This window comes from Zingiber officinale, chromosome 4B, assembly GCF_018446385.1.
Source record: "Zingiber officinale cultivar Zhangliang chromosome 4B, Zo_v1.1, whole genome shotgun sequence".
Classification (NCBI taxonomy): domain Eukaryota; kingdom Viridiplantae; phylum Streptophyta; class Magnoliopsida; order Zingiberales; family Zingiberaceae; genus Zingiber; species Zingiber officinale.
In genome coordinates this window covers 2553417-2574288 of record NC_055993.1, presented here as the reverse complement: position 1 = coordinate 2574288, position 20872 = coordinate 2553417, and the positions used below count along the sequence as shown (strand labels likewise).

At 34.2% G+C, this 20872-nt stretch overlaps 1 protein-coding gene and 1 long non-coding RNA gene across 2 annotated transcripts; one reads left to right on the top strand and one right to left on the bottom strand.

Moving 5' to 3' along the window:
* The first annotated feature begins 10929 nt into the window (after positions 1–10929).
* On the top strand, positions 10930–11328 carry LOC121977307. Its single transcript, XR_006110779.1, has 3 exons — positions 10930–11063; positions 11164–11209; positions 11282–11328. It is a non-coding gene; the product is annotated as an uncharacterized LOC121977307 (long non-coding RNA).
* A 147-nt stretch (positions 11329–11475) lies between these two features.
* On the bottom strand, positions 11476–12294 carry LOC121977306 (thioredoxin-like protein CXXS1). Its single transcript, XM_042529895.1, has 3 exons — positions 12066–12294; positions 11872–11994; positions 11476–11768 (listed from the first exon to the last, which is right to left on the bottom strand). Exons 1-3 carry the CDS (start codon positions 12165–12167, stop codon positions 11607–11609), a joined length of 387 nt encoding a protein of 128 aa, XP_042385829.1. The 5' UTR covers positions 12168–12294; the 3' UTR covers positions 11476–11606.
* Between the last annotated feature and the right edge of the window lie 8578 nt (positions 12295–20872).

Below are 20872 nucleotides of genomic sequence, written 5' to 3'. Positions count from 1 at the left end.
TCTTATCATTACCCATCATGATTGGAACACCCCAAATGTCTTTTCGACATCCTTTCTCGCGACGTCCAATCGTTCCTTAAATATTTTTCTCTTGAGATACTGGGGATATAGAAAGCTCTTGACAAAAGTAGTCCATTTAGGATAGATCCCATCGGTCAGATAGTATCTTTTTGTATATTATATATTGTTAATAAAAAAATTAACCTCAGGTGCATATAAGACATTGTTGAATAAAGGTGATTTGTTAAACACGTTGATATTATTATGTGACCCTACAATCCCAAAAAAGGCATGCCATATCAACAAGTCCGAAGATGCGACGACTTCAAGCACAATTGTTGGGACACCATGATCTCCTCGAGAAACTGGTCTATCCAAGCGATAGAGCAATTTTTCCATTGCCAATGCATACAATCAAGACTACCTAACATGCCAGGGAAGTCGTGTCTCTGCTTATGCATTTTAAACAAGTGTTGGATATTAGTTGTCACACCCCGGGGGAGTCCCAGCCAGAGGAAAAATCCGGCAGCATCTCCCCTGTACACGTGACAATCTGAAGTATTTATACATACAAAAATATATATCAGCTACACACAGTTGGAATATATACACAACCACACAGTTTATACTCAGCTCACTCGACTGGAACAAAATATTCATAACCACGCAGTTATATATATATATATATATATATATATATATATATATATATATTAAACAACCCACTCGACTGTACAAAAATAAAAAACATAGCAGAAAATGATAGAAACCATTACAAATAAAAAACAATGATTGCTAGCCGGCTAGGTTTACACAACAAAACAATGCAAGACATCACATCACAACAAATCAGAAATAAAACCGGAATATGCAATGCTAAGTACACCAAATACATAAACCAAATAAAGTACAAATGAAACCAGAAATCAGGTCTTCGGATGTGACGTAGGACCGACAGACAAGATACTCCAAGCGACTCCACAAATATCTACCTAAAGCCTAAAATAACAGTATATTAACGGTGTGAGTTCAACAACTCAGTGGATACCCGATAGACAGACATAATAAGTTATAACTAACAGTAATAATCATGTGGTACAATTTTTTGAACAAAAGTAGGAAATGCAAACTGAAAAGGTTGAAGAAAACTATACTCACTAGGACCTCCTATCTGAATATAAGGGTCGTCAAACTAGATACAAAATGTCATATGTATGCATGTCAAACATATGCAAGCCAAGCAAATGCAACATCCAAAATGTAGCAATCACAAACAATAAATGTAATCCATGCATATGATGCAAAAATGACATGTGTCACCTTTGACGTATGTCAGCCATCTCACACGCGATGGTGAGATCGAGTGGGTAGGGCTATGACAATTGTGCACTCTGCCATCACTGCTCCTGAGTGACCGAGTGGACAGGATGCTGTCGGAGTACACCTATCCTCCTACCCTAAATAGAGTGGGGGAGCGCAATGCTTTCATCTCTCCGAGATAGTCCAGAGGAGGGATCCCTGACGTGCTACCACGCTGCGTCACGCTACCCATGAGTGGACCAACGGAGCACTGACAGAGCTAACTGCACACACTCTGCCTGATATACCACTAACCCATGAGTGGTCGTATGTGCAGATCATGTAACTGGCGATGTGCTCAACAATAATAGAGCCGACAATCGCTCAGCATACAATCGTCCCAAATGGTGCATGACACTAAACATGTAGATACAAACAGTATACACTTCCATATAATGCACCAAAAAGGAAATAGATCATACAATGATCTAAGAATCGTAAATTTAAGTACACAAATCAGATATGACAAATAACGAGTCTACTACACAGTAGGTCAATGTATGTCACTATTTCTAAAAACATGAGTACACATGACAACAATCAAGATGGTATAAGCATGAATGCATAACAGATAAAGATATAAGCATACTACAAAAAACCAAATTGTAACATACCAAAGCAAATGCAAACATAATAATTACTACTAGTTATAAACTGTTATGCATATCTAAAATGATCATATCAAGAAGATAAGTTAGAAGTACCCGTCTCCAAAAAGAAGATCGTATCAAATCAATCCATGTCGAGACGCTCGCCTCGAATCAAAATCCTGTGATCACATAATGTGTTTAGCTAATACATATGTAGCAAATAGCTAAATAAAATCCTCAACCTAATTAGGGAAAACCTTAATCAAAGTAATTAACCTAATTCATTAATGCAATTAGGTTTAACTCAATCCACAATTCCTTCAATTCAATCCTTCTCATGAGTTAATCAATTTAATCATGGTCATCTTCTAAGATCAATTCACACTTAATTCATCCACAATAATTCAATGATCCTAACATCAACCATGCATCCATCTAAGCCACTACCAAATAACAATCATGAATCAAACCAAACTCACCCATGCTGTATACTTCGTCATTAATTTGTCGATGGAGCACCCGCTACCGGAAACTATGGCCGGAGCTGGATAAAACTGACGATCTCCAAATCAAGCATCCTAGATCAAAAATCCACACATCCACATCTAAGCATTAGCCCCAAATTCAAATCCACAAACCTTAAACAAGAACCCTACCTCCCATTGATCTTCAGGTTCTGTTCGTATCGCTAATACCTGCGAGTATTCTAGCCGGAACAAGGATCCCTAATCTAGATCAGTGAAGACGAAGAAAGACTCGACACTCGGATGCAAGGGCACGACGATGGGTATCTATGCCGGGGCAGCAGCGACGTCGGGATCGAGAGGGCGATAGTGATAAAGTGGAGCTAGGGCACAACAAAACTCCATGCTTGCGGTGGCTGCTCATAGGGAGAAGGGCTCAACGTTGGTAGTGGCTGGCCCTGGCTGCCGATCGCGCATGCTGGAGGGGATGGCAGAGGAAGAAGGTGACGTCTAGGTCAATCCCATGGTGGGTGAAGGACACATTGAGCTGGCTGTGAGCTTCTGGTGGCCGACAACGACGAATCTGGGAAAAACGGAATCGGCGATGGATTGACTACTAGGGCTCAACCGAAGAGATAGGATCTGGTGCTCGGCTCTGCCCCAACAACTACTTGGTGTCTGCGACTAGGAATAGGCAGACGACGGAGGATCGGGTGGAGAAGAAGATTGACCGAGAGCTAGCCTCCTCCCTCGTCGCAACCACAATTGGTGCTGGTGGACGTAGAGATCGGCGGCGTCAGGGCGGCGACGACCTAGCATCGGCCCGTGATGGTCGGAGGCGCCGCAGACGGTGGTCGGTGTAGTGTGAAGAGAAAAGGGAAGGGGAGGAATCGGGATGAGAAGTTTTCGGGTTCGGGGAAGGAAGAAGAGAAATCGACGCAAGAGGCTTAGGGGAAGAGGAATCGAGAGGAGAAATAGAAACCTAGGTTTTGTGATTATACTTAGATTATTTAAGCGTTAATAAAATTAATCAACTCCCACTTAAGGGATATTCCAAACATGCTTTCTCTATACCCCATAATCATCCCCTTAAACGTGTCATACAACCTCCGTTTAAATCCCGAAAAATCTCTAAAAATTCGCAAAAATTTCAATAAGATTATTTCTCAAATAACCCTATTATTTAATTTGTGATATCTTACATTAGTAGCATTAGGTCTTTTCAAATATTGGGCCTCGAACACTTCAATTACATATCGACAGAAGTTGAATAAACATTGGATGACAGTTATTTCAGTAATCCATATGTACTCATCATAATGATAAGCAAGGACTCCATACGTCAATTGACCGATAGTTGTTGTGCATTTCTAAAGTGGTGACAAACCTTTTTTCCCTGTTGCATCAACCTTCTATTGAAAATATTCTGAATAATTATTCACGACCAGGCGCATAGCCAGGATTTAAAATTACCTGGGGCTAATCGTTGGTGTTGGCGTTCCGACGACAATGGTTGCGACCGAGTCGTGATGACAGGGCAGAGTCGACGTCGCTTGTGGCAGGGAGAGCAATGATGACAAAACTATCAGCGGAGATAGCAATGAATGTGATGCTGTGATAGTCAGGGAGGAGGGTAGTGACGACAGGGGCATTACTACGACTACGACAATGCCCTACAGATATAGCGCACTAATAAGGAGAAAGTTTGCCACGGTTGTGCTAGTCAAGTCACTGCTAGACGCATGCGAGGAGGGACAAGGAAGGCAGTGACACTGGCTGCTTGTGCGATAGATAGAGCAGTATATGTAGGGAGGTGAAGCAGCAAATAAGGGAAAATTTAGGTTTAATTAAAATTTTTAGCAATTTAATAGGAAGAAAATAAGGATTGAAATGAAATTACTATAGATTACATGGACTAAAATAAAATGAGGATGAGGCTGAAATAAAATTTTACTAGTAATTTTTAAAAATAAGTGGGGCTGGAGCTCACCCTAGCCCAAGGGTGGATCCGCCCCTGTTCACGACATCGACTATACAAAGGAATAACTATTTTTGCATTCAGAATCAACATCGGAATATTTTATCAGGATATATCGGGTCATTAGAGAAGTAATCATTGAAAAGACGAGCATGCCCAACTTTACGATCTTGATTCAAATACTTTTTCCTCTGCGTTCTATCGAAATAACTTTGAGCTCTATGATGTACCGTTTGCCGCTGCTCATATAGCCAGAGCATTCTTTGTTCATCTATATCCTCCGTATCTTCTGCCAATTCATTTCTCCAGAATTCATGGAGCATAGATCAATCTGGATTTTGAGTCATTTGAAATAAATCAAGATATTTTTGTAGTTGAAAGAATAGAGAGTTGAGGAATAAGAAGTAGAAAGTGAAGATGACGATGAGATAAATGAAAAAGATGAAATCAATCATATATTTATAATTTTTTTTAAAATAAAAAATTTAACTGTTGAACATGGACTTTTTAGCCAATCAACTATATACAACGGCTAATTTTATTAGCCGCTATCCATTTTTTTTAACAAATATTAAAAAATATTTTAATGTAAAAAAAATAAAAAAAGTTGAAGAAGCGGCTCCGTAACCATGGAGCCGCTTCTTCAATTAAACCGAAAACCCTCCATCCACTATGGGAGGGAGGTTTTTCGGCCTTGCCAACTCACAGTCACAGAAGGAGCTCCCACTTTTAGGGATATAAATGAGCCGACCCGAGCAGAACCCAACTTTGGGGTGTACAAGCTTGTTTGATAAGATAACCGAGCCGAGCTGAGCTTAAAATGAACCAATCTTTTAAATAATTATTCAAGTTTGACTTGGTTTATTTTTTATGAGGTTGAGTTTGTTTAAAGCTTGGCTTGAACTTGGTTCATTTAGATGTTATCGAGCTCTCAATTCAAGCTTGGCTTGAGCTCAGTTTGATCTTGTTTCGTTTAGATGTTATCGAACTCTCAATTCAAGTTTGTTTGATTGTTTGAAACTTTTAGTTGTTTGATAGGTTATTAAGCTTGATAATTCAAACTTATTTATTTATTTTATTTTATTATTTATTTAGCATATTGAAAAAAGTTTTATTAATAAATATGGTTCGTGACGTTGTTCACGACTGTTAATGAGCTGAATACATATGTGCTCAAGTTTATTTGTTTAGCTTAACGAGTTGTTCAAACTTATTTATTTAATTAATCTTGTGTATATTGAACGAATATAAATAAGCTTTTATCAAGCCGAATACTAAGCTTATTCATGAACGTTTGGGTCATTTATAACACTATCCATCGTAGATGTTCTAAATTCATTTTCATCTACGGATGAATTTTATTTAATTAGTGATTGATTTATGAAGATTGAGTTGATAAGTTGTCTGTTAAGAACATTTTTCTCATTTTTCTAGTGGCGATAGAAAATTTTAATGCACCTCAAGATTAGTCAGTATCTCGAATATATGATACCAATTTAAAAAAAACTCAAAACTAATACAAAGATTCTTCTTGATTTTTTTTATTACAAAGGAATCTATCACGGTGGCCCCTACTTCTATCCATTAAGATCACAGGTAAAAAAACTAGGTTTAGGGTTTATCTGAATCAAACTGCTATAAATTACATGCCTCGCCTCTCTCTTTCAGTTCCTTTTCAAGAAGAGAGATCCTGAGGCGATGGCAGCGGCAGCGAGGAAACAGGACTTATATTTCACCAAATTGAAAAAAAAGTGTTAGAGTGTATACTAAAAGCCTAGCTTTTTGTAAACATTTATTTTGAAATAAAGAATCACATTGGTCAAATGTCTATATTATATTTATATGCTAAGTGTAGTTGTTTAATTAATTTATATTGTAAATAACATGGTGTGTGGTGTCACACACAGAAGATCATGTTATCAATTCCTTATAAATTATAAACAATAGCTCACGACTAAGATGGATAGGAACAAACCATTGAAATAGTCGTAATGTAATTTGGTATTAGTTTATCTTGACTATAAAATTACACTAGTACACTCTGAGTGTATTGAGCAGGATCATTTAAAGTAAATTCTTTTTATACTGACTACATAAAAGAACAAGACCTTTGCTATTATGGAAGTGTGTGCTCTTAATCCTGATATAATAACAAGCGCATATATTTAGTATTTATTTCTTTAATTTATCAAAGGGTGTGATTTAGTTTGATAAATCAATAGGTCCGATAAGTTGGAAAATAATATTATTTATAGTGTGTGTTGTTGATTATAGAAGGAAACTGTGTCCTAGAAATCTAGGTTAATGATGTCCCCAAGAGGAGTTCATAAGGATTGTCACGTAAACCCTGCAGGTGGACTTAGTCCGATATGACGATGAAGTTGAGTGGTACTACTCTTGGAGCTAGATATTAATTAAGTGAGTTGTCAGTAACTTATTTAATTAGTGGACATTCTATATCTTAAACACAGGGAGACTAACACACTCATGATAAGAAGGAGCCCATATAGTAATATGGGATTGATGCGGTAGTTCAATAATAACTCTTTAGTGGTATGAGTTATTATTGATGAACTCGAGTGGGTGTTCGGGGCAAACATGGGAAGCTCAAGTTCATCGGGAGACCAAAACCAATTCCTCCTCTCGGTCCCTGTCGTAGCCTCTTATTTATAAAGTGTTTTACCCACCCATACCCACCTTTCTTAAGGTGGCCGACCAAGCCAAGCTTGGAGCCCAAGCTAGGGGCCGACCAAGATCAAGCCTTGATGGAGCAAGTAGGTGGCCGACCCTAACTTGGAGCCCAAGTTGGTGGCCTGCCACAATAAAATTAAAAGGATTTTAATTTTTTAAAATCTTTTCTCATGTGGAAGCTATGATTTAAAAGAAAGTTTAAAATTTAAATCTGTCCTTTTATAGCTTTCTACAAAAGATTAAGAGAAATGTTTGATATCTTTCCTTATTTGTAGTTAAAAGGAAGATTTTAATTTTTGATAAAACTTTCTTTTTTTTTAAACCATCCTCATGGTTTTAAAAGAGACTTTTAAAATTTAAATATATCTTTTTATAGTTTCTACAAAAGATTAAGAGAAAAGATTTGATATCTTTCCTTATTTGTAAATTGAAAGGAAGATTTTAATTTTGAGAAAACTTTCCTTACTGTAATCATCCATATGTTTTAATAGAGAGATTTTAATTTATAAAAGTTTCCTTTTATAACCAACCATGAAGGGAATTTTTAAAGAGAAATTTTTATTTTAAAAATTTCCGGAAACAAATTAGGAAGTTTTAATTTTGTGTTAAAAACTTTCCTTGCTTGGAGGATTTGAAGTAGCCGGCCACATTGATAGAGAAAAGGAATTTTTTTAATTAATTAAAATTTTCTTTTCATTGGCAAGGAAATTAAGGAAGTTTTAATTAAAACTTTCCTTATTTGCCAAGACCAAGGAATATAAAAGAGAGGGTAGATGTGTCTCACCTCATAACAATCTATCTTCTATTATTCCTCTTCCTTGTAGTGGCCGACCCTCTCTTCTTCCTCTTCCCCTATTCTTCTTCTCAAGTGGCCCGCGACATCATCTTCTTGGAGAGATCTTGGTGGCCGGATTTTGCTTGGAGAAGAAGGAGAGATAGGAGGCTTTGTTTTTAAGCATCCCTTGGAGCTTGGTTGGTGGCCAAAAGTTCTTCATCTCTTGAAGATTGGTGGTGGCCGAAACTTGCAAGGAGAAGAAGGAGGCTTGGGTGGATTCTCATCTCGGTAGATCGTCGCCCACACGACGTCCGAGATAAGAAGAGGAATACCACAGAAGATCGTGAGGTCTATAAGCTATAAAAGGTATAACTAGTTATTAGTTTCCGCATCATAACTAGTTCATCCTTTTATTTAGATCTTGAAATATCAAACAGAAGATGCTAATGAATCTAGGTTATCAAATTTATGTTTTCGATTTTGTGTTTCTTTTGTTTTTCGAACTTGTGATTCGATTGTTCTTTTTGGTTAAACCTAGGGTTACTATAAGGAAATTAAATATTGAATTTCGTTGAAAGGCTTTGTCTAGGAAGTGGTGGATGCTCCCATACCCAAGAAGGCCTAGTGTCTCGCCATGTTTAACCTGGAAGCCGATCTCTGAAATTAATATTTAATTGAATTTGTAACATGGGTGGATTTGGATCAATAATGTTAAGCATCATTTGCGATCCAAGTCTAAACCACTAAGAACAGATAAGTTGAATTTGGAATCAATAATGTTAAGTTCTGTTTGCGATTCCAAATTTAATTTCTAAAGAATACAATAGGTTGTTAGGAATTGTTCAGGACTTGTACAAAATTTTTATACAGGGGAACCGGTACGATATTCCAAGTAGAAACCAACAAGAAGGTGGGGAAGTCTGATGCAATGGTAGAGCATATGGAGAAGATCTCTCATGAGCACAACTAATTAACTGCGGAAGAGTGTGAGCTCCTTTTAGAAACTTACGAGAACAACATCAGACCTCAACTCGCTATCTTGAAGGACATCTCGTCAACGGAGATGAAGGAGATGAAACTTAGCAACCAAGACAATGTTTACCGGCAATGGATCAAGTCCGAGATCTCGTCTACCTCATCGATCGACTGCGTCCTCATGCCAGTAATTTGAAACTCTGCATCCAAGGTTTCTAAGATAAAGGGAGATTATATTATTCTGGCCACCTGATTAAGTTGAAGAATAGATCTGAGCACAAGACCGCTATTAAAAATAATGTCTTTCTATCAGGCCACTCAGGTTCTGTTTCTTCTTGTCATTGTCCTCATGATTTACTGAAATTGCTAAGGTAGAAGTTCTATTGCAAGGTTCTAAATCATCCAGAAAAGACATATAGAGGTAAGTAGCTGACTAAAGTAAAGCATGATTAATGATTCTCATTCATGTCTACTCTTGCTCATTAGAATGTACGTTCTTGGTATTCATTTTATTCTTACTTTTGATTTGTTTCTTTAACAATATGAGAATCACGTAGAATCCCCTAATTTGGTATCTTATACTTTGTTAAAAGATTTATGTAAATTTCCATAGAATTATTTCATCTTATAGTTCGGAACATAATTTGATTTTAGGATAACACTTTCTAAAATAAAATAACATAGTTAAAATCATGAACCATTTATAACATAAATTACCAAGATATGAAATTACAAGTCATAACTGATAAGATTAAATATGCAGAAGCAAAGTTAAAAAACATTAAAGATGCAATTCTTTGACCTGATGTTGCAGATAATCTTCAAAAGAGAATTTTATGGATTTCATCTAATGCCAAAGTTTTGATATAATAATTTGTTTCATCAACTCTATTCAATTTGCATATTTCACAAGATATTGAAGTTGTAGATGTTGGATCGAGACTCCTATGAGAGGGAGAGGGTAGATTACGTGGTTTTTGTTGGGACCAAATATGTAGCTAGAGGGGGGGGGATGAATAGCTCGGCGCGATCACGTGCTCGTCGTTGTTTGTTTCTTGAGATGATGTGCAACGGAAAATACAAAGAAACAACACTCAACGCTAACACTAGGATTTACTTGGTATCCACCTCAAGAAGAGGTGACTAATCCAAGGATCCACACACTCACGCACCCTCCACTATAAAAACACTCCTTCTCGGTAACTACCGAAGGCGGAGAAGCCTTACAACCTCACAATACAACAATGAGAAAGAAAGAAGCAAAAATACAAATGAATCTTACAAGATTACAATGAAAACCCTAGCTTCTTCTTCTTCTTGTTGCAACTCACCTCTTAAGTTGGATGAGCCTCCAAGAACCTTCAAGAACTGGCGGTGAGGAAGAAAAATCGCTGTGGAGAAGCTGTCGTGATCGCCTGTGGAGAAGACAGGAAGAAGTGCGCAGAAAAATACTCGTCAACGGCTTTATCCGCACCAACGGTCGAATCCCAATCGATCGGATTGCTCCCAATCGATTGGGGAGGCTTTGGATTGATCAGTCGATCGATCCAGAGTGCCTCTGTGCTCTCGGAAAATACTTGGATCGATAGGCTGATCGATCTAGGGCTTATTGCGCAGAATCGTGACTCCCAATCGATCGACCGATCGATTGGAGACTCTGAATCGATCGACCGATCGATCCAGAGCTATTTCCCGAGGTCCAGACACTCGACATTCTCTGACAATGGTTAGGCTCTAGAGGTACACAATGTCATATAAAAAGGGAGGTCCTCTCCCTTGAGTAGGTACACGCACACATTCCACTCGTCTTCTATAGTTCTTTTTTCCTTCATACATTGTTATTCTGGAGAAAAAGTATCTGACTTGAACGTCGAAAGACCTGCGCCGGGGACTTTTTCCCTAGTTTCTGTTCTCTAACGTTCCGTGTACTTGTTTGAGTGTACGCAGAGCCTAAGTACCGCCGATTTTGTCACCACTGTCCCGGAACTCCACGTGAGGGGTCCGTTTTTCGGTGCGCATATGCTAGGTGTGTCTAAGTCGCTTCTCCGTCAACACCGACACCATCTCAACTGACCTTTGTTTGACTTAGATTCTGGACAGGATCAGTACCATTTGTTGAATTGGAGGGTATTCTTCAATCTTCCTTATCTATGTTTAGGTTTTCATATGGATGTATCCGTGGATAAAGGACAATCGGATTGTTGAATTAATTGGGAATATCTTTGTAGCAGGTAGATTTCATTTTGAATAGCTAGATTTTGGTTCCTCTCCTACTTTGCTGAAGAACTGTTTCTTGCTTAACTTAATTTGGTGTTTTGTTTTCTTTTTCAGTAATATCCTTCGTAGCTGCACTCGGTTTCTTAGTGTATGGAGGAAGGTAATATCTTGCTTTATTGATCATTAATATGTAATGCAGACAACATCCTTATGAATCCTAATATCTTTACAGTCTATTTTGCCTTCTGAGGCGTTTCCCTGTTGACTCGAAGGGGCGACAGAAGAAGCTTCTTGAGGTTTGTTCTCCTATCAAACACTGAAATGATATCAAACCTGTATCTTCATTCTATTTTCTGATATCAAGAACATCCTGCAATAACATAGTTTCAACTGGTTTTAATATGATTCTTTTTTAGAGAGTTAAGATATCAAATTTTGATGCATTGAGGTTGGATCTGTTACAGATTATATTTACAGCATCACTCAAGCCTCAGTCAAACATATCACATAATGACAAGAAACAAGTCTTATTATCAAACTGTTTTTTTTTTTTGGTTTCACTCGAGAATTTTTGAGCTGCGGAATGATTGGACGAAGCCATCCACCCTTTTCCTGATCTCTTCCGGATTGGCCCCGACAGCCTTGTCTATCACTGCGCCATCATCTCCCATCAGAACGAAGGTTGGCATTGCCTTCACCCCCATCTTAGAAGCCACCTCCTGCCATTTCCATTCAACACACCAAACAAATAAACAGTGGTGAATTTTGTATCATGAAATTCCTGAATTGTGAAAAAGAAGGAACAAAAAAAATCCATCTCACCTTGGCTTCATCAACGTCCACCGAGAGGAAGAGGATGCCCGGATAAGCTATGGCCTGTTCCTCGAAGAACGCGTTCATGGCGAGGGAGGGAACACACCATGAAGCGCCGAAGTGGATGAAAACCTACAACGCAATCAGGCAGGCATCAAAAAGGAGCGACCGAGAGGAAGAAATTGAGCCATGAGAGGGCTTACAGGGGAGCCTTGGTCCTTGGCTTGGCTTATGAACGTGTTCCACGACTGCTCTGAGTTCACCTTCACAACTCTAGACCTGGAATTCTGCTGCTGGCCTTCCATGACTGATGACCCACACACAAGCTCATGAGCTGATTTTCTTGACCAGAGCTGGGTGGGAATTTATAGAGAGAGGAAAGTGGAGATGGAGGACAGGTGGCCTAACAAAATATCTAATCTTGTTCATATCCATGATGATGGCCATGGAAGTTTTGTTCTGTTTTGTTTGTTTCACAGGATCTTCTTCTTGTTTTTTGTTTGAGAAATCTGGCATGACTAATTGTGAATTAATTGAGTTTTTCTCTTCTAATTCCGACGGAAATCAGATGGTTGAAATTGGTTTTGCAGGTTTAAATTATTAAGAAACAACTAGAATCGACTGGCTCTTTTTATAATAAAAAGTGTTGTTATTATTGGTGTTGTTTTATTATTTTATTTTGGTAGAAGATAAGCATCATAAACAGGGCACAACTAAAAGAGAGAAGCTTTATTATCTAATCTATTTATAAGCAATTTATTATTAGATATAAGCAATTTTTTTTATTTTAATATTGTTAGATAGGGTGGGAACGTGTTGATTGATAGATTTTATTGTTTAATTTTTAAAATTTTATATTAAGTAATTTTAACTGAATCTGTATATATATTATTTTTTTTAGAACTATTAATAATGGCCAATTACCTATGAAATAATTGGACTCAAAACTAACAAAAAGTCTTTTTCTTGCTTACCTATTGACAAGCTTTTTAAGCTGATTTAAAAAAATATATTTAATTTGTATTTGAAATTATTAAATTTAGTCAAACTTTAATATATTTATTAATTTTTAAAAAAAAATAAAGTTGAATTTGTAATTTTTTTTATTCCGTTAGAATTAAAATATTAATTTCATATAATTTTAATTTAAATATATTCAATTTAAATATTTTAAATTGAGTTCGAATATAAATCATTTTAAATTATAATTCAGTTTTATTTGAGGCAAAGTTCAAATAATTTAAATTGAACTCGAAATAATTTTATTTTGAATTCAACATATTTTTTTTAATTATTCCATTCTTTACATTGACTGCCTACGAACTTCAAAACTCCTGAACTCCAAAAATAAAGGTCAGAACTTCAATCGCAATGGAACTGCATTTACCTTACTATGACCATGTAGTTTCATCATCCTCTCAATTGGAGTAAAGACAAAATCGTCATCTTAACGGCTCTTCGTTGATGATTCCACACTCTTTGAAATGAAATAAATTAGGAAGATTAACATTCACTAAAAATTAATTTTAAAATTTATTAAACTAATCACTCATATAAATATCAACTACACTAATCCGGGATTCCATCATCCTCTCAGTCATCATCAAGGTAAACCCAGCTACGAAGCGCAGAGATTTTTTTTCATGCGTGCGTCACATTACAAAAAAACAATGTCCTCTACACTTGACAAGTGGTTTTTTTATCACTTCATCAACTCGAAATAAATGGTGAGTAAAAGATCTATTAAATTGCATTCATTGATCAAACTGATTAAATTTGAAATTTCGATTCGATTAATTCAAAAGTTTATTTAAAAAAAAATAGATTAATTAGGTTTAATAAGTTCGGTCTCAATTTTGAAAGTCTAAATTCAATTAAACTCAACATGTTATTAGCTGTCATTGATATAGCAGACTGATAAATATATAACAATCTATGCTCGAATTTAGAGTTTCAAATTCTCACATGCGGAAAGTTGATTAAGAGTCGATTGGTAGATTCGTTTTGTGGATGCACAGAAGATTTTAAGAAGGAAAACGTTTAATGTACAAATATTGTTAAACATGAGTTACAAATAATCTCCTTAGAATCTTGTCAACGGCTGAAACAATTATAGTTAAGCACCATTGAAATATTATTGTAGTCATTTATACCGAAAATATTTGTATAATTTTTTTATATCTTAGTATGCTTTAAATAATAAGGTAGAATGAGAATGGAAATAAAAATTAAATCCACCTTAGTTATATATGTTTGACCGATTCTTATAAATCTAAAAATCATTTTTAAATTATCATTCTCAAACCCACATTCAAAAACTATCTTTTACTCTTACTTTATTTTCTCATTTTCAAATCCACCAATGAAACACTGCCTAAATTGTTGTTGATAATGATGTTTTTTATATTAAAATTCACTTTTTTTTACTGATTTTTTTTTTGCATGATGCTCGAGATGGTAGTTAGTGAAGAGACCGAACTGGTGGAGTTGCGCAATGATTTAAAACTGGGTATGTGCTTTCTCTTTATGATTCATCCAAGGACATAGTTTGCATATTGCATTTGATAAGTAGATAATGTTGGTAATAAATCACTGTTTATGGTGAATAAAAGTTTGATTAAATCGAATTATAACAAATAAAACCGATCAAATTTAAAAGTTCAATTCAATTGATTTGATTTTTTTTAAACATCAATTAATTTGGATAATTTAGTTCAATCTCAACTGATTAAACCCAAAATAACAATCGACCATTGCTCACTCAATTGATTTAAAAATAGTTGCCTTTATTTATTAAGAATGATTTAGACTAACTCAAATCTAACAAGTCTCAACAAGGTAAGATGCAAAAACTTTAGCATGCAAAGATGCATAACTCCTACTCCTCATCCCTCTTACATGATTACAAAACTGATAACCTAATAGTAGGCATGTGACTCCTACTATACCATAATTGAGGAGGGATGAGAACGGTTTTGTGTTATGGAGTTGTGTTAAATAATATAATTGTGGGAAAGAGATGGGCAGTCGGTTAATAAATAATGCATGTAAATACAGGCCCGACTCTGGAGGAGGGCAATCCTAGGAGATGACCCTGGGCTTAGATTTTAGGGGGGGCCAAAAATTTTTTCTAAGTATTACGTTTAATAGTGCAGGAACGAAAAACATATTTAGGGCAAAAGTTTTTGCTTTTACCGCCTACACCTGCACAATGAAAAACTCGCTGCAGCGGTCATCGCGGCGCTACCTGCACCTGCGCCTACGAGAAAGAGGACTCCAAGATATGTGATATGCCTTCTCCTCCTTTTCTATTTGAAATTCTCTGTTACTATCGCATCTCTTCCTCTTCTTTCTCTCACGGCTCATCTAAGTCTTCATTACTCTTCAATGGCTATTTTTGTCGCATTTCTTCTTCTTCTTTTGCATCTCTGTCCCTTCTCAAGATTTTTTTACCATTATTTGTGTTCTGTGGAATTTCCAAGAACCAATATATAATTTTTTTGTGTCCATAGAGATGATAAATACAACCCATTGATTCATTGAATTAAAATTTTCATTGTGAATTGTGAGCTTTGGTTGTCTATTGTCATTGTGAAAAATTGCTCTCAAATTTTTGCTAGATTTGATTTTTGGAGAATTTTGTTCGTTCAGTGGTGTTTGGTGACTAGTGTGTAACAGTGTGAGCCTTAGTGGTTTCTTGCTAGCTATGCTAAGATGCTATTTTTCTTTACTCACTCGAAGAATTGTTATTTCTTAATAAATTGGTACTTGCTAATCAAATTAAAAATTTCTATAGGGTGTGTGTGCTATTTCTCCTTGGCCTATGACCAGTTATTAATCTCTCTTGTTGATGTCTTTGATTTAAAACCGAGTGAGCACCTCAAATTCATATTTTGTCCACTTCCTTCTGCGATAGCTGCTATTGTAGACTTGTAGTTTCTATGTAGATTCAATGATAATAAGTTTAGGTTTACATAATTTTTCAGTCATACAAATTATTCTGTTCACCATGGATATGGTGCAAAAGAAAAAAGGAAAAAAAAATCAAAATTTAAGAAGTATCCATTGTGCTTCAACCAATTGCATTTTTTTTTATATAGGCTTATAGCTTGTTATATTAGCCATGATTCTGTTGTATATAATATAAGCATGAATTAGACTTTACAAGGATCAGACAATCTAATCTTGTTTCGATGAGTCACTAGTCACTACTTCTGCTTGAACTTGTGTTGTTATAATTAGTATTGTTGTTTCTTTAAGTATCATAATTTTATTAATTAGTTTTAATTTGATAATGATTTAATTTTCTTTTAACAGGTGTTATTTGATGAGGTGCTTAACTTAACAACTGAGAACATTTCCATTAATATTGAAAACTATCATATTCTAGGTGCTATTATTCCTTACTAGTGAAATAATTTGAATAATTTGTTTTTTTTGTAATTATTGTGGTTTTGTATATTATAAGATATTGATTAAAAAACATCTTTCTGGATGTGAGAAAAGGCAAAAAAGAAAAAAAGTAGAATAATTGATTGAATCACAAAGAGGTGCTATTAATAAATTCTTTCTTAAAAGTTCTCATGAAAATGCACAAAATTCAACTATGACTGTGAATGATGTAGATGAGTGTAATGAGATTCATGATGTTAATGAAGAAAGGTAAAATTTGAGTTAGCATGAAAATGTCTTAAATAGGGTAGATAATGCGAATATTGACATTGATGAACAATTTATTTCTTCACTTGATATATATGATCCAAGAAATTGGGATAATCTTGATAACAATACATGTGATATTTTAGTTAAAAAGAGCCTATAAGAGAAATGAATATTGTATATCCTTTGGATGACACTTCTAGGTATTTTTCTTGTCCTCATTATTCTAGACATTTAAGTAATAGAGAAATAAGAGACCGAAAGTGGTTGGCTTATAGTAAATATGTGGATAAAGTTTATTGCTTTTGTTGCAAGTTTTTTAAATATGAAAACAATAGAAGTTCATTAGCAAAGGATGGATTTAGAAATTGGAAGCATCTTAGTGAACGACTTAAAGAACATGAAAATACTATTGAACATATAATTAACATGAACACTTGGATTGAATTAAAAATGCAATTAGATAAAAAATCTAACAATTGATAAAGATCTACAACGAGAAATTTCCAAAGAAAAAGTGCGCTGAAGACAAGTTATAACAAGAATATTGGCAACTATAAAATGTTTGACTTTTCGAGGATCTAATAAAAAAATTTATCAAGACAATAATGAAAATTTTTTGGGGTTGATTGAAACGATTGTTAAATTTGATTATGTGATGCAAGATAATATTAGACGTATTTAAAGTAATGAAATTCATTATCATTATCTGGGTTATAAAATTCAGAATGAGTTGATTTCTATTTTAGCTAATAGTGTTATCATTAATAAAATTAAAGAAGAAAAATATTTTTCAATAATTTTTTATTGTACTCCAGATATAAGTCATCAAGAACAAATGACTTTTATAGTACGATGTGTTAATATGTCAGGTAATAAAGTGAAAATAGAGGAGTACTTTTTAGAGTTTCTAAAAATAGATGATACATCTGGTTTAAGACTTTTTAATGAATTACAAAATGTGTTCAAATCACTTGTTCTTAGTATTGAAAATATTAGAGGTCATGGTTATGATAATGGTTCCAATATGAAAGGAAAACACCAAGGAGTTCAAAAGAGGTTACTTGAAATAAATCCAAGAGCGTTGTATATGTCATGTGCTTGTCATAGTCTTAGTGATATGACACATTCTTATGTTAAAGTTATTTTTTTTTTGGAGTAGTGCAACACATATATACATTATTTTCAAGTTTTGCTAAAAGTTTGAAAATTTTACTTAATAATGTGAAGGTATTAACCGTCAAATCTTTGTCGAATACTCATTGGGAAAGTTATATTAAAAGTGTTCAAACTATTAGATTTTAAATTGTGGAAATGAGAGCAGCTTTACTTGAATTAAATAATATTTGTGATGATGCAAAGTCAATAAGTGAAGCTGAAAGTTTAGCTGATTCAATTGAAAATTTTAAATTTTTACTTGGTATGGTCATTTGGTATGATATCTTATTTTCTATAAATATGGTGAGTAAGAAATTAAAATCAAAATCTATGTGCAGTGACTCTGCCATGAAACAATTAGAAGGTGTAATCTCATTTTTTGGAAAGTATAGGAATAATTATTTTGTTGCAAGTTTGACTATTGTTAAGAGTCTTGCATTAGATAAGAATATATAGCCAATATTTATAACAAAGCACCGAATTTTTAGGAAAAGATAATTTAATGAAAGAGAAGATAATGAAGTTCCATTATCAGAAGAGTCCTTTAGAATTGATTATTTTATTGTTATTGTGGACAAGACAATTGCTTCTTTAAAATGTAGATTCGAGCAAATGAAAACCTTTGGAAATATATTTGATTTTTTATTCGATTCAAAAATATTAAGAACTTTGGATCTTGATGAATTGAGAAAAATATTGTGTCAATTTAAAATCTACTCTAACTCATGACAACTCATCATATGTTGAGTTAGATGATTTATTTACTGAATTAAAAATATTACAAACGACTTTACCAAATATGATAATTCTGCAACTGTTATTCTTTAATTTGTTCAATGTGTAGATTATTATCCAAATGTTGTAATTGCTTATAGAATTTTGTTGACTATGTCTGTTACGGTAGCATACATTGAAAAAAGTTTTTCAAAATTAAAATTATTAAAAGCATATATGATATCGTCAATGTCTTAAAAAAGATTAAATTGATTGGCAATTTTATGTATTGAGAAAGACATCTTAGAAAATCTTGAAACTGATAATATTATGAAAGATTTTACAAATAGAAATGCTAGAAGAAGTCATTGTAGATAAATTATATATTATTAGAAATTTATTTGGGATCTCATTTTATTATTTCGTCGGGGCCTACTGAGTCGAAGGACCGGGGCTGTATAGATATTCGTATGAGAGAGGTGGGAATACGGATTTGTGGTTTAGTTTGACTATAGTAAGTATTCGGTCCAAACTGAATCAAATTTAACTGAGTTAATTGAAATCGAATATACCAAATTTTTTAAAATATGGAACTGATCAAATTTTGTTAATAAAAATTGAACACATCGAACTAATAAAATATTATTTAATTAACAATAGTAGATTTAACTAAAATCAAATTTGATTTTTTTTTAATAATAATGAATCATGGGAGATTTACTGGTTTGGTTTTTTATATTCGGTTTAACTAAATAATAAATTTAAAAATTGAAACCAAACCGAATTAATCGAAAAAAATCTTTTTTTTTTTAAAAAAAATAGAAATAACTGAATTGAATTTTAAATTTGATCGATTTGTTCGATTTAATCAAACCTTTTTCAGTTTGTTTGGACAATAATAAATGAGCTGATGGATGCATGAATTGTTCTATTGCTTATTACAAATACTGGTATATCTTTTGATTTCCTCATCGTCCTCAGATAGTGCTCGAACTGATGACTTGGTGTCTAACTGGGGAAGAGATGCATTCCTAACATTGGTACTAGTTATTTTCCCATATCATTCCTGCTTCCTTATGTTTGCTCTCAGTGCTCTAATTTCTGCCCATATACTCTTTAGCCAGAACCTATGACCTACTTGGTAGCGATGAAGGATCCGTGTGTGTAAGAGATAATGGCAGTGAGGGGTTGATGTTGGAAGTATCACAAGCATCATTGTTATGGTTGTTTCAGCTTCTTAGTATATGAAGAAATGATGGTGAGTCAATGAGTTGCCCATTTGGTTTTCATTCGATGATATTCTATAGATATAAGCAATAGCTGAGAGCTGCTTGCAACTTGAGACTATGTGCTCTACCCTATGAATATATCTTCCATAGAGTGTATGTTCACGGAAAAGGGTGGATTACTTTAGCTATAGGCCTATATGACCCATTACTTTATTCTAATTGCTCACTTATTTTAGTCGAACTAACGTAAAATGACCGAATTAATGTCTAAAGATTCTTTAAATATTCCTATAAATAGTACTCTAATTTCATCCCCGGTTCAAATCATTCATAATTCACAATTCTCATTCATTCTCAGTTACTTCTCTTATTTCAAAGTCACTTACTCTTATCAATATCGGTATTAAATCCAATTAACCGATAAACTGATAGAATTTAAAAGTTTGTTTTGGCTAATTTGAAAGTTTATTTTATAAAAAAATCAATTAATTTAATTTTATCAGTTCGATCTCGATTTTAAAAATCTATATTCAATTAAACCAATTAAATCGAATATATCAATCGACTCCTACTATTAACCATCATTGATACAACAGTCGACTGATAAATGCATAACAATCGATTGTTATGCCAAAATATGGAATTTAAAGTTTCTAATTCTTGACTCACGCTCATTGGTCATACCCGGAGAGTGATCAATCAACTGTTCAAGTAAGAGCCAATTGGTTAATTCGACTATCTGAAAATTAAATTATTTTGGTTTTCAATTAAATTAATTGATTTTTTTTATTGGTTTGATTTGTTCAATTTTTATAGGAAGTTCGTTCAGTATGATTTGTAAAAAAAGTTTAGCTGGTTCGATTTCAATTTAATCAATCATTAACCATTGTTCAATATACAAAAAAAAAAGTCTATAAATGCTTTTATTTCAAAAATTTAAACACTTTCTCAATACGGTTCTGCACATATAAATTGAAGACGCAATTAACTTATTATAAGATTCTTCAATATCTCAAAGATCAATCATGATGATACAAGATTAAGTAGTAGATAATTAATTTCACCATATTGGAGAAACTCAAAATTATATTTGTTATTAAAAACAAGAGAATCTTCTAAGTTTGGTTCAGGGTAACCAAAGGTTATTTGCCTATGATTATCCATGATAACCGTATTTGGTTCGAGTTTTTCTATATTTCAAAGTTTTTCATAATTCCGAAATATCAGCAAACATAAGCAATTGGGGCATC